The sequence below is a fragment of the Microcaecilia unicolor genome, chromosome 9, assembly GCF_901765095.1.
Source record: "Microcaecilia unicolor chromosome 9, aMicUni1.1, whole genome shotgun sequence".
Classification (NCBI taxonomy): domain Eukaryota; kingdom Metazoa; phylum Chordata; class Amphibia; order Gymnophiona; family Siphonopidae; genus Microcaecilia; species Microcaecilia unicolor.
Window position 1 is genome coordinate 162,012,418 of NC_044039.1, and position 14,606 is coordinate 162,027,023.

The 14,606-nt window shown below is 44.0% G+C and overlaps 1 protein-coding gene across 1 annotated transcript in view; it reads right to left on the reverse strand.

Annotated features, from left to right (window-relative positions):
* The window catches only part of POLE2 (DNA polymerase epsilon 2, accessory subunit), a 126,008-nt gene that overhangs the window by 111,211 nt on the left and 191 nt on the right, over nucleotides 1–14,606 (reverse strand). Inside the window, exon 2 of the mRNA XM_030214324.1 lies at nucleotides 14,252–14,406. Within this exon, the coding sequence (XP_030070184.1) occupies nucleotides 14,252–14,319 (68 nt within the window). The 5' untranslated portion in view covers nucleotides 14,320–14,406. The remainder of the gene's footprint in view (nucleotides 1–14,251; nucleotides 14,407–14,606) is intronic.

The window sequence follows — 14,606 nt, forward strand, 5'->3', positions numbered from 1 at the left end:
GGATCCATTTTGGACGCTTTTTTGAACAAGTAAGTCTTCAGTTGTTTCCGGAAGGTCATCAAGTCGCGTGTTTTTCTTATAGTGGTTGGTAATTCATTCCATCGTTGTGTACAGATGTATGAAAAGCTAGATGTATGTATTGATTTGTATTTAAGTCCTCTGCAATTGGGATAATGGAGGCTTAAGAAAGTACGTGATGAACTTTTGTTGTTTCTCTCTGGTAGATCTATAAGGTCTGACATGTAAGATGGGGCATCTCCATAAATAATTTTATGAACTAAGGTGCATATTTTGAATGTAACATGATCCTTTAGTGGAAGCCAGTGTAATTTTTCTCTATGGGGTTTAGCACTATAGTATTTCGCCTTTCCGAATATCAGTCTGGCTGCGGTGTTCTGGGCAGTCTGGAGTTTCTTAATGGTTTGAGCTTTGCATCCCGCATATAAGGAATTGCAGTAATCCAAATGGCTCAATACCAGTGATTGCACTAGCTTACAGAATGTCTGTCTTGGGAAGAAAGGTTTTATTCTTCTAAGCCTAAGCATGTTTCTCTCCTAGTTTTTAGTGAAAGACCTGAAAGATTTCTATAAAAGGCTACTGCTGATTTAGGAATGACAATATCATAACTAAACTATGTAAGCCACATTGAGCCTGCAAATAGGTGGGAAAATGTGGGATACAAATGCAATAAATAAATAAGCAAGCTGCAGCAAAATGTGGCCTTAGCTCGCCCTTAAGCGGATTTTTCCCGTGCACTAAGGCCATTTTTACTGTAGCCATAAAAACAGCCTTTTTGTATTAATGGCCATGCGCTATTGTCATTAGCGAGCAGCCATTACACAATTTTACCACATGAGCACTTACTGCCACTCATTTAATGATGGCTAAGGGCTCATGTGGTATTCCTTCACTAAATCAGCGAGCAGTAATGTAGCTCCACTAACTGATTGGTGTAGGAATGCCCACTCTCCGCCCCATGACACACACTCTCCCCAAAGAATTAAAAGTATTTAGCAGTTAGTACACAATTTGTAAGTTACTGTAGGATGCCTGAATGCATCCCACGCTATGCCATTTTAAGCTGTGTTAGGTGCTCAGAAGCACCTAACACAGCTTAATAAAAGGGCTCCTTAATGAACAGACTATTTTCACTAGCAGACATCTGGGTTAATGATGTGCTGTATATTTTAAATCTCTTTACTGCTGACTGTACAAATAATGTATTTCAGTTCTATGATTTAACTGCCAAATAGTAACAAATCTTCAGTTGAAAGGCTTCTTGAACCACCATCAACCCAAGTCCAAAGCACTCCCTACTCTCACCTGGCAAACAGCCTAGGAAAATGCAGGAGCTGATGAGACGTCATCCACCACCTGCTAGAGATAGAGATATACTAGCTACTGAAGGGGCTGGTCGTCCAGTATCACTCACTTCAGTTTAAGTTCTCTCTAGCTCCACCTGCTGGTAGATGGACACAACCCACCAGTTACTGGATTCATCTGCTGCATGCGCTAAGGAAGGTAGGCTGCATAGAGAAAGGTATAACCAACAGAAGAAAGGAGGTCTTGATGCCCCTGTACAAGTTGTTGGTGAGACCCCACTTGGAATATTGTGTTCCGTTTTGGAGGCCATATCTTGCTAAGAGCAAAAAAGAAGAAGCAGTTCTGAGAAAAGCAACAAAAATGGTATGGGATTTGCAACACAAGACATATGAGAGACTTGAACATAAGAGTAGCCATACTGGGTCAGAACAATGGTTTATCTAGCCCACCATCCTGTTTCCAAACAGTGGCCAAGCCAGGTCACAATTACCTGACAGAAGCCCAAATCGTGGCAACACTCCATACTACAAATTCCAAGGCAAGCAGTTGCTTCCCATGTCTGTCTCAATAGCAGACTATGGACTTTTCCTCCAGGAATATGGCCAAACCTTTTTTTAAACCCAGGTACGCTAACCGCTGTTACCACCTCCTCCGGCAAAGAGTCCACAGCTTAATTATTCGTTGATGAAAAAATATTTCCTCCTATTTGTTTTAAAAGTATTTCCATGTAACTTCCTCGAGTGTCCCCTAGTCTTTGTAATTTTGGAATGAGTAAAAAAAATCAGTTTACTTTTACTCATTCTACAATATTCAGGATTTTGTAGATCTCAATCATATCTCCCCTCATCCGTCTCTTTTTCAAGCTGAAGAGCCCTAACCTCTTTAACCTTTCCTCATATGAGAGGAGTTCCATCACCTTTATCATTTTAGTCACTCTTCTTTGAATCTTTTCTAATTCCACTATGTCTTTTTTGAGATACTGAACGCAATACTCAAGGTGTGGACGCACCATGGAGCGATACAAAGGCATTATAGTATTTTCGGTCTTATTCAGCATCTCTTTCCTAATAATTCCTAGCATCCTGTTTGCTTTATTGGCTGCCACTGCTCACTGAGCAGAAGCGTATTATCTACAACGACACCCAGATTTTTTTCTTGAGTGCTGACCCCCAAGGTGGACCCTTGCATTTGTCCACATTAAATTTCATCTGCCATTTGGATGCCCAATCTTCCAATTTCCTAAGGTCTTCCTGCAATTTTTCACAGTCCACACGTATTTTAACAACCTTGAATAGTTTTGTCATCTGCAAATTTAATCACCTCTTTCTGATTTCCATAATCATTTATAAATATGTTAAATAGTACCGGTCCCAGTACAGATTCCTTGTGCACTCCACTGTTCACTCTCCTCCATTGAGAGAAATGACCATTTAACCCTACCCTCTGTTTTCAGGGCTTCATGACCTGTAGACCTATACTCTGGAGGAAAGGAAAGACAGGAGTGATACGATACAGACATTTAAATATTTTAAAGGTATTCATATACAAACAAACCTTTTCCAGACACGGGAAGGCAGTAGAACTAGAGGACATGAATTTAGGTTGCAGGGCCCCCCCCCCCCCAACTCAAAATAATGTCAGGAAGTACTTTTTCTCAGAGGGTGGTAGATTGGTAGATACCTGGAATGCCATCTTGCAGGAGGTGGTGGAGATGAAAACAGTAAGGGAATTCAAAAATGCATGGGATAAACACAAAGGAATCCTGCATGGAAAAAATGGAACCAAACAAACCTAGTGGTGATTGGATAGCAACTCCAGTAATTGTAAAGCAAAGCCTGTTCCAGATAGACTTCTATGATCTGTGTCCTGATCATGGCTGGACAGATTTGGATGGGCCAGAGTGGGGCTTTGATGACAGCTTCAGTAGCTGGAGAACAAGGCCAGTGGCAGGCAGACTTCTATGGTATGTGTTCTGAAAATGGCAAGGACAATTACATCATACCTTAAGTTATGAGTTTATTTTGTTAGGCAGACAATGGACTGTACAGGTCTTTATCTGCCATCATCTACTATGTTGCCATGTTAACAGTGGTTATTAATCTTTCTGTAGCCGCGACTTCATTCATATGGCCATAAAACTCCACAACCTCCTTTGTGTGTGGGCTGATGACGTCTTATGATTATTATTATTATACAAAACTTATAAATCACAAATATCACATATAGTTCAATGCGGGTAACAATAAATAAAAAAAAAAAGAACAAGGAAAATACCTAATTACAATAATGACACAAATCACATAAAATTAGGCATCAGATATTTCTTAATTAAGATGGTCTTAAGCAACTTCCTAAAGATTATCTCCCTTAATCTTATACCAACCGGCAAAGAGTTCTACAACATCGGAATTTGATAAGAAAGAGAAGCAGTTAAAAATTTGGAAGATTTTGGTACGGAATATTAAAAGAGATTTTTCACACAGCTGACCTGTGGTTTCTGATACAGTTTCAGGTCGACTGCATCCAAATACAATGGAGAACTTCGAAGTCAGATTTGAAAATCTGTAGTGCCCAATTTGAAAAGAACCCCAGCTTCAATAGGAAGCCAGTGTAAATTTACTATATAGGGAGGTAAAGAATCGTATCTACCCAATGAGAATATCAATCGAATTGCCATGTTCTGTACTAACTGCAGACAATGCACAGAAGTCTTGGTACAACCTGAAAAAAAAACCTATATTGTAGTAATCGAGTTGGGATAAAATCAAAGTCTGAACAACAAGCCTAAATGTGAAAGTCTCAAAATGATTTCTTACATGGAAATACTTTTAAAACAAATAGGAGGAAATATTTTTTCACTCAATGAATTGTTAAGCTCTGCAATGCTTTACCGGAGGATGTGGTAATGGCGGTTAGCATATCTGGGTTTAAAAGAGGTTTGGACAAGTTCCTGGAGGAAAAATCCATAGTCTTGCTGTTGAGACAGACATGGGAAGCAACTGCTTGCCCTGGGTTTTGTAGTATGGAGTGTTGCCACGATTTGGGTTTCTGTCAGGTACCTTGTGGCCTTGGAAACAGGATACTGGGCTAGATGGACCATTGGTCTGACCCAGTATGGCTACTCTTATATTCTTAACCACCTAGGTTATCTGTGATGATATACTGAACATACCATCAACCATGACTCCTAAAATCCTAGCAGAATCTTCAAACAAAAAATTGTCTGCTCTTATTGTAAACTGATGAAGCCTAAGAGGATGGGCAGCTGATCCTAACCACATAAATTTTGTTTTTTCTTTGATCTTAAGCTTATAATCCTGCTTATAATCGAATGAGAAAAACGCCCAAGTTCCGACCTAAATCGGGAGATGGACGTTTATCTCACAAAAACGAATAAAGCGGTATAATCGAAAGCCGATTTTTGGACGTTTTCAACTGCACTCCGTCGCGGATGCGGACAAAGTTGATGGGGCGTGTCAGAGGTGTGGCGAAGGCGGAACTGGGGCATGGTTATCTGCCGAACAAAGATGGGCGCATTTCACCGATAATGGGAAAAAAGTATGCGTTTTTAGCTAGAATTTAGGACACTTTTCCTGGACCCTGTTTTTTCACGAATAAAGCCCCAAAAAGTGCCCTAAATGACCAGATGACCACTGGAGGGAATCGGGGATGACCTCCCCTGACTCCCCCAGTGGTCACTAACCCCCTCCCACCACAAAAAAATGATGTTTCACAACTTTTTATTTTCACCCTCAAATGTCATACCCAGCTCCCTGGCAGCAGTATGCAGGTCACTGGAGGAGTTGTTAGGGGGTGCAGTGGACTTCAGGCAGATGGACCCAGGCCCATCCCCCCTACCTGTTACAATTGTGCTGCTTAATGCTTATTAGTCGTCCAACCCCCCCAAACCCACTGTACCCACATGTAGGTGCCCCCCTTCACCCCTTAGGGCTATAGTAATGGTGTAGACTTGTGGGCAGTGGGTTTTGAGGGGGATTTGGGGGGGCTCAACACACAAGGGAAGGGTGCTATGCACCTGGGAGCTCTTTTACCTGTTTTTTTGGTTTTGTAAAAGTGCCCCCTAGGGTGCCCGGTTGATGTCCTGGCATGTGAGGGGGACCAGTGCACTACGAATCCTGGCCCCTCCCACGAATAAATGTCTTGGATTTATTCGTTTTTGAGCTGGGTGCTTTCATTTTCCATTATCGCTGAAAAACAAAAACGCCCAGCTCACACATTGTTGAATAAAACATGGGCATCTATTTTTTCCCAAAATACGGTTCAGTCCACCCCTTCACGGACCCATTCTCGGAGATAAACGCCCATGGAGATAGGCGTTTTCGTTCAATTATGCCCCTCAATGTCTCTCATATGCCTCATCAACGATTTGCACAGGGGAATCAAGACCAATTTTCAATTAAGTAAAAGCAGTTTAAAATTCTTACATAAGTTTTAGACCAGTGATCTAGAACAGGGCAGAGAACAGTAACATTGTCAGTATATATAAAAAAAATTTGCAACTTAGCCTGTTCTGACATTACTCCCAATGACTGCAACATGATATTAAATAGAGTGGGTGAAAGAAGGGAGCCCCGAGATACTCCACAAGAAACTTTCCAAGGCTCTGACATGACTATTACCCTGCACCTGATAATACTGATCACCAAGAAAGCCACCAAATCACTGCCGTACAGTGCCATAGGTGTCCAAATTATGCAACAAAAACAACAATCTCATGGTCAACTAAATCAAAAGTGCACAAAAGATCAAACAATCAAAATAGCACACTTGCCTTCACTTAGTAATGTCCTCCCCAACGCTACAAAAGCGCCCACTACTGTCTCAGTGCTGAAATGCTTTCAAAATCCAGATTGAGACCTATGCAATGTATCAAAGTTTTCTAAATAGTTATCATGCTGGTAAGCAACTAAGCCTTCCATTCTTTGGTAATAAATGGGATAGAGGCTATAGGCCTATAATTACTAACTTCTTACAATGGGCCATTCATTCTTAGGAACTGGAGTCAGGATAATATCTACCCTAATGGGTAAAAAAACACCATCTCAAACTGTGCATTTAACTAAACAGTTAGCAATAAAAGAATGGCACTGAAGAATGTCACATCAAATGTGGAAGACAGGCATCCAAAGAACAAGATGATTTAGCATATTTCAAGAAAACTTTCCTAGTGACATCTATAGTATCCTCCTCAAATTGAAATTGTCCTGTAGCCCGCCCTACCCCTCCCTACCTCCCATCACCAGAGCCACCGAGAAGGGGGAGCGGGGGGGGGGGGGCAAATTTCCCCAGGCCTGGGCCTCCAAGGGGGACCTGGCACCAGGGTCTCTCTCTCTCTCTCCTGCTCCTAATGGGACCAAGGAGACCGCATCCTGACAGGAGCAAGAGAGAGAAAACTCCAGTGCTGGCCTCCCCCTTGCATTGCCTGCCTAGCAGCTGCTGGGCCCTCAGGCCGTGCATGCTCAGTTTTGAGACCAAGCATGTGTGACCTAAGGAAAGCAGCCACAGGAGCAGGCAATGCTGAGCAGAGAAAGGAGCCGCGGGGCCAGCCAAGGTACTTCGGGTGAGCGGGCAGTGGTGATGACGATTCGGGGGGGGGGGGGGCAGCCTTGTCCCAGCTCACTCTCAGCAGCCCTGCCCATCCCTGTAGCCCACCATTGGCCCTACCCCCCCATCCATCCCTGTAGCCCAGCAATCAGGAATTTGCCCTACCCTTCCCTACCCACCCCCCCAACTCCTTCCAGTAGCCTAACGTCAGCCCAGCCCTGCCCCCTATCCGTCCCCTGTAGTCTGGTATCTCCCCTGCCCTTCCCAATCTCTCTCCCCTCTCCCCATCCTGATGCACACCAACATTAAATATAATTTAATTTTTTTAAATATGTCCTGGGGAGTACAGAACCCACCCCCATCCAGGAAGAAACCCACCAGCATTTATATTTAATGTTGGTGGATTTCTGGGTGGGAGTGAGCTCTGCAATGCCCAGGTTAACCCAGGTTAAAAAAAACCGTTAAATATGTAAACACTTTTTTTTAAACCTGGGTAGTGCAGAGCCGACCCCCACCCAACAGCCCAGGTCAATTTCTTTGACTGGGCGACCAGATAATTGGACAGAGAGATGGCACTAAATGTGGTGTACTTAAGTTTTAACAAAACCTTTGACTGCACAGGTGACTGATAAATAAACTGAGAGCCCTTGATATGGGCCCTGAAGTGACTGAGTGGATTAGAAAATGTGGTTGAATGGAAGGTGACAGAGAGTAGTGTTAAATGGAGTTCATTCTGAGGAAAGGGATGTTGCCAGTATTGTGCCACAGGAATCAGTCCCTGGTCCAGCTCTTTTAAAAATTTTTGGGGGTCTTTTACTAAAATGGGCCCTGCTGCAGATAACTCGAGCTAAGCTTTAGTAAAAGACCCTCCTTTGTGAGAAATGTTGTGGAAGGCTGTCTGGTAAGGTTGCCTCTTTGTTGTTGTTGTCGTCCCCCCCCCCCAATGGTGTGGATCAAATCAAATTCGGTCTTATATACTGCTAATATCCCCATTCCAGGGTTCAGTGCATGATTTACAACAGAACCAAACAGAATAGAAGGGTTGGGCTTATGAATAGTGGGGACAGAGGGAAAATGTAGGCAGCAGCTTATTAATTGATTGTGGGAACCTGTAGAGTTTGATGATCTACATATGGCTGCTTTGGGAACAGAAAGGCCTTTAACTTCTTCCTAAAGGAGAGGTAGTTGCTGTTCGTCTGCATGTCAATGGGAAGGGAGCTCCAAAGTGAAGCCCCCTTTTACAGGGAAAAAGAGAGCTAACGATCTTCAGAAATCTAATTCCCTTATGCAACAGAGGGGACAAGAATAGTTGCCCCTTCAATCTTGTGGATCTGGCCAGACATAGTGTTGACATATTAATTAAAAGGCTGGATGTGAGACCATAAAGAATGCAATAAACTACGCAAGAAGCTTTGAACTTGATTCTTTCTGCCATGGGGAGCCAGTGCAGTTTAACCAAGTATGATGATACACTGTTGTGTCTGCTGAGTTTGAAGATCATTCTTGCTGTAGTATTTTGTATTATCTGGGGGTTTTTTTGGTATCGGGACTTGATTCTGAGAACTAGGATATTACAGTAGTCAAGATGTGGCAAGATTAACATTTGGACCAACAACGTGAATGCTTTCTAGTCAAAAAGGAACTGCACCAGTCGTAGCTGTCTCATTTTAAAGTGTTTTCTTCCACAGATGATTGACGTGCGAGAACGATAAGGAGAAATCCAGAATTACTCTTAGCACTCTTGCTTATGATTCAACTACAAATGTTTTGTCGTTGTAGATCAATATTGAGGACTGGTCGTCTACCCCTGGGGTTGTGGAACCACAGGATCTTAGTTTTCAATGGGTTCAGTTTTAATTTGTTAGGGTCCAGTTCTGGATGACATCCATCCCAGATGTTACTATCCAGGGAAGGTCATGGTTGGAGGGGGGGAGGGGAGAGATTGGTAATATCAGGAGAATATCATCAAAAAAGGAGACTAATAGCTCACCTGGACAGCATGAGGAAGGATCTTGCAAAGCTTGTAGAATGGTCTAAAATTTAGCAGCTAAAGATTTAATTCTGAAAAATGCAGGGTCATGCATTTAAGCTGCAAAAACCTGAGGGGGCAGTATAGTATAGGAGCCCCCCATACTATGCATGAAAGAATGGAGGCGATTGTATCCAATGATTTTAAGGTGGTAAAATAGGAATGGCCATTAGGAAAAAGGAGATGATAATGCTCTGTATAAGTCTCTGGTGAGCCCCCATTTAGAGTACTATGCACAGTCCTGGAGACTACACCTTTAAAAAGATATAAACAGGATGGAATTGGTTCAGAGGGTGGCTACTAAAAATGGTCAGCAGTCACCATCAGAATGCATATGGAATGGAAGAGCACCAGTCTTGACATCCAGAGGTGGCTGGTTCAAATCCCACTGCTGCTCCTTGTGATCTTGTCAAGCACTTAACCCTCCATTGTCTCAGGTACAAAATTAGATTGTGAGACCTCCAGGGAACAGAGAAATACCCAGTGTACCTGAATGTAACTCACCTTGAGCTACTACTGAAAAAGGTGTGAACAAAATTCAAATAAGAAACATGAGGGCAGATGTAAAGACTTCATTAAGTATACTTTGTAAACAGGCAGAAGAGGGAAAATATTAGATACTTAAATACCTCAATGGCACCTATGCACAGGATCAAAGTCTCTTTCAACTGAAAGAAACTCTGGAATGAGGGGGCATAGGTAAAAGAGTAATCTATTACTACTACTTGACATTTCTAAAGCGCTACTAGGGTTACGCAGCGCTGTACAATTTAACATAGAAGGACAGTCCCTGCTCAAAGGAGCTTACAATCTAAAGGACAAATGTACAGTCAGTCAAATAGGGGCAGTCTAGATTTCCTGAAAGGTATAAAGGTTAGGTGCTGAAAGCAACATTGAAGAGGTGGGCTTTGAGCAAGGATTTGAAGATGGGTAGGGAGGGGGCTTGTCATAAGGGCTCAGGAAGTTGATTCCAAGCATAGGGTGAGGCGAGGCAGAATGAGCGGAGCCTGGAGTTGGCGGTGGTGGAGAAGGGTACTGAGAGGAGGGATTTGTCCTGTGAGCGGAGGTTACGGGCGGGAACATAAGGGGAAATGAGGGTAGAGAGGTAATGAGGGGCTGCAGACTGAGTGCATTTGTAGGTAAGAAGGAGAAGCTTGAACTGTATGCGGTATCTGATTGGAAGCCAGTGAAGTGACCTGAGAAGAGGGGTGATATGAGTATATCGGTTCAGGCGGAATATAAGACGTGCAGCAGAGTTCTGAACAGATTGAAGGGGGGATAGATGGCTAAGTGGGAGGCCAGTAAGGAGTAGGTTGCAGTAGTCAAGGCGAGAGGTAATGAGAGCGTGGACGAGAGTACAGGTGGTGTGCTCAGAGAGGAAAGGGCGAATTTTGCTGATGTTGAAGAGAAAGAAGCGACAGGACTTGACTATCTGCTGGATATGCGCAGAGAAGGAGAGGGAGGAGTCGAAGATGACTCCGAGGTTGCGGGCAGATGAAACGGGGAGGATGAGGGTGCCATCAACTGAGATAGAGAGTGGAGGAAGAGGAGAAGTGGGTTTTGGTGGAAAGACGATAAGCTCGGTCTTGGACATGTTCAGTTTCAGGTGGCGGTTGGACATCCATGCAGCAATGTCGGATAAGCAGGCCGATACCTTGGCCTGGGTCTCCGCGGTGATGTCTGGTGTGGAGAGATATAGCTGGGTGTCATCTGCATAAAGATGATACTGGAAACCATGAGATGAGATCAGTGAGCCCAGGGAAGAGGTGTAGATTGAAAAAAGACGGGGTGCAAGGACAGATCCCTGGGGAACTCCAACAGAGAGCGGGATGGGGGTGGAGGAAGATCCATGAGAGTGTACTCTGAAGGTGCGGTGGGAGAGATAGGAGGAGAACCAGGAGAGGACAGAACCCTGGAACCCAAATGAGGACAATGTGGCAAGAAGTAAATCATGATTGACAGTATCAAAAGCAGCGGATAGATCAAGGAGGATGAGGATGGAGTAGTGGCCTCTGGATTTGGCAAGGAACAGGTCACTACAGACTTTAGAGAGTGCCGTTTCTGTCGAGTGTAGAGGGCGAAAACCGGATTGAATCGGATCGAGGATGGCATGAGAGGAGAGAAAATCAAGGCAGCGGCTGTGAACAGCACGCTCAAGTATTTTGGAGAGGAAGGGTAGGAGGGAGATGGGGCGGTAGTTGGAGGGACTGGTAGGGTCAAGTGATGGTTTTTTGAGGAGAGGTGTGACTATGGCGTGCTTGAAGGTGTCAGGGACAGTTGCAGTGGAGAGAGAGAGGTTGAGGATATGACAGATGGAGGGGGTGACAGTATGAGAGATAGTGTTAAGTAAGTTGGTGAGGATGGGATCAGAGGAACAAGTGGTGCATTTCGAGGAGGAAAGAAGGCGGGCGGTTTCCTCCTCGGTGATATCAGGAAAGGAGGAGAAAGAGGCCTGGGTTGGTTGGTTGAGGGAGAGGGTTGAAGGGTGAAGAGGAGGAGGTGCCTTGGTAGTGAACTCAAGGTTGATCTTTTGCACCTTGTCACGGAAGTAGTCAGCCAGTGATTGAGGTGAGAGTGAGGGGGTGGTGGGAGCAGAGGGCACTTTGAGGAGGGAGTTAAGGGTGGTGAAGAGACGACGAGGGTTGGCGCTGAGAGAATTGGTCAATTGGGTGTAATAGTCCTGTTTGGCAAGGAATAGGGAGGACTGGAAGGAGGATAGCATGAATTTGTAATGAAGGAAATCTGAATGGGTAACAGATTTCCTCCACAGGCATTCAGCAGATCGGGCGCAGGAGCAAAGGTAATGGATGCAAGGGGTCAGCCAGGGCTGAGGATTAGTACGTCTTGTGGGGCGGGAGATGGATGGTGCAAGGGTGTCCAGAGCAGAGGAGAGAGTGGCATTGTAAGCGGAGACAGCCTTGTCGACAGACTCGAAGGACATGATGGAAGGGAGGAGATTAGAGATAATGGAGGATAAGGTGGGAGGGTTGACAGCCTGGAGATTCCTGGAAGTAGTGGTTAGTGTTGGGGGGGACTGCGAGGGAGGGTGATGCAGTGTGAAGGTGATCAGGTGATGGTCAGAGAGAGGAAGAGCTGAGGCGCAGAAATTGGAGGGTGAGCAGGTAGAGGAGAGGACGAGGTCAAGACAATGGCCGTCTCGGTGAGTAGGGGTGGTGGAGCATAGCTGGAGGTTGAAGGAGGATGCTAGAGTGAGGAACTGAGAAGCGTGAGGGTCGGATTGGTCATCAACGTGTATGTTAAAGTCTCTGAGAATGAGGGATGGGGATGAGGGCTAATGTAACTCACCTTGAGCTACTACTGAAAAAGGTGTGAACAAAATTCAAATAAGAAACATGAGGGCAGACGTAAAGACTTCATTAAGTATACTTTGGAAACAGGCAGAAGAGGGAAAATATTAGATACTTAAATACCTCGATGGCACCTATGCACAGGATCAAAGTCTCTTTCAACTGAAAGGAAGCTCTGGAATGAGGGGGCATAGGTAAAAGAGTAATCTAAAATATGTTTTCATAGAAAGGGTGGTGAATGAGTGGTATGGCCTCCTGGAGGTGAACATTGTATTTGAATTCAATAAAGCATGGGACAAGCACATAGGATCTCTGAGGGAGAGGATGAGATGGTAGATGGTATGGCTGGGTAGACTGGATAGGCCATATGGTCTTCAGCTGCAATCATTTTCTCTGCTTCTATGTCTGTATCTGAATACCACCCCCCCCCCCCCCCACACACACACACACACCCACCCACCCTACTACCCTAGCTAAAGGTACACATGGCTTTCACAGTGCACATATGTTCCCAAAAACTAGAAAAGGACGTTAGGCAAATAGCACACACATTCTATTTTCAAATATATGTCATGATATTTCACATGAAAATTTTGCCCAAACAAAAAGCAGTTGAGAAGTCCAAAAATAGTTCTGACCCTCAGAACTCAGGCAATTTTCAAAAGGAAAAACTACATAGTACATAGTTTATCTTACAAAAATAAGCTACAAGGTCCACAAGTTAAAAACACCCATTTATTAAGAAAAAAAAAAAGTTTGAAAACTCAGTGTACAGAGTCCAAATCACAAAAGACCAAACTGAGCGGTCTATGCTCAAAGCAGGGCACAAAATTCCATAATGCAATAGTAATGAAAAAAAAAATGAATAAATAAAAAAATAAAGAGCAAAGCTATACTCACAAAAAAAAATCATATGCAAATGATATGCACAGCTAATTTGCAAAAGCAAGAGGAGGGGGTACTGGTACATGCACACAAAGGCTGTGCCGTAAGTGTGACTCTTGTGCACATGACTAGACAAAACCAGAAGTGCAAGCACACACTGGTGCTGTTCTTCTGCTCTTTCAAATATGAACTTTTCAAAAATTGCACTTTAATTTTGAAAGGCTCACATTTAGGCACCAATGTGTGTTTTCACTTACTGACAAGAAATCTTATCAAAGCCATCTACGCTGCCCCTGACCAGGGCCACCAAGAGACAGAGCAGGACCTTCACAGCCCCCTACCCCCTATTACCTTCCTGCGTCTGCTCCTCCCTCAATCTGTCATTCTCCTGCCCCTGTGTGCCGGGACCCTTGATTACATTAACACGACAATCTGGGTCCCGGCACACAGGAGCAGGAGAGACTGACCGAGGAAGCAGAACCTTCTGGCACCTGGTCCCTTTTGGAGGCCAGGCTTGGGGAATCTTGCCCCCTCTACCCCCCCCTCCCCGACCTAGCTTTACATTTGCAGTGTTTCTGAAGGAGTATTGCGAAGTAATATTTACTAACCTTATTAACATCCTCTTAAATATATTTTAATACAATTTATGGCCATCTCTAACACACATATTAACACCCAGGCTACCCTTTGCGCATTCAGCGCACAATAATCTACACACAAATCCAGAACTAACTACTTTTTAACGCTGGCCTTGGTTTTGAGCATTAGCCCCTGCACCGGTCCTAGTTTCATCCCAATGCTTACATGGATTTGAGGTTCTGATTTTTCGTTGGTTCCCTTCAGAACGGCAAAACCAGAAATCCATTAAAGCATCTGTCAAACCCAAGAGTGGCTCAGGACTACATCGTTATCAAAAATCTTTAATAACAATCCATTCCTTGCCATGGTCATGGGAGGGCATCTGACGGGCGCTCAGCTAAATCCACTCACTCTACCATGTTGCTGTCACTTTCCGATTTGGCCACGCAATAAAAAGACCATATGACAAAGGAACGAAAGCCAAAACATTACGGCAACGACAGAAAACCGCTAATAATCTTCACTGAGTATTGAGACCGAAAATGAAATAAAGACTACTTACGCTCGCAAGAGCAATCCGTGCATCTTAAAAGCAGAAGTCACTTTCCTCTTCAGCTTGTCTGTGGCCATGTTGAAATTTTCGCGCCAAAGTTTCAGATGCCTGCGCAGCACAGCTGACACTGACGTCACCACACACCTCCTCGCGGCCCTTATTTCCTGGATTCCAAATAAAGGAGCAAAAGTTCTACTCTTAAAGTAATCAATGAAAATTATGTAACTGCCATATGTATGTTGTATTGTATTGATATGTATATTAACACCCTGCTTTACGTGCACTCCTGTGGGTGGGCGCATTTCAAGAACACTTCTGTGCCTTATCAGGAAAGGATATTTCTTCCTAGTATGGAAAAATCATT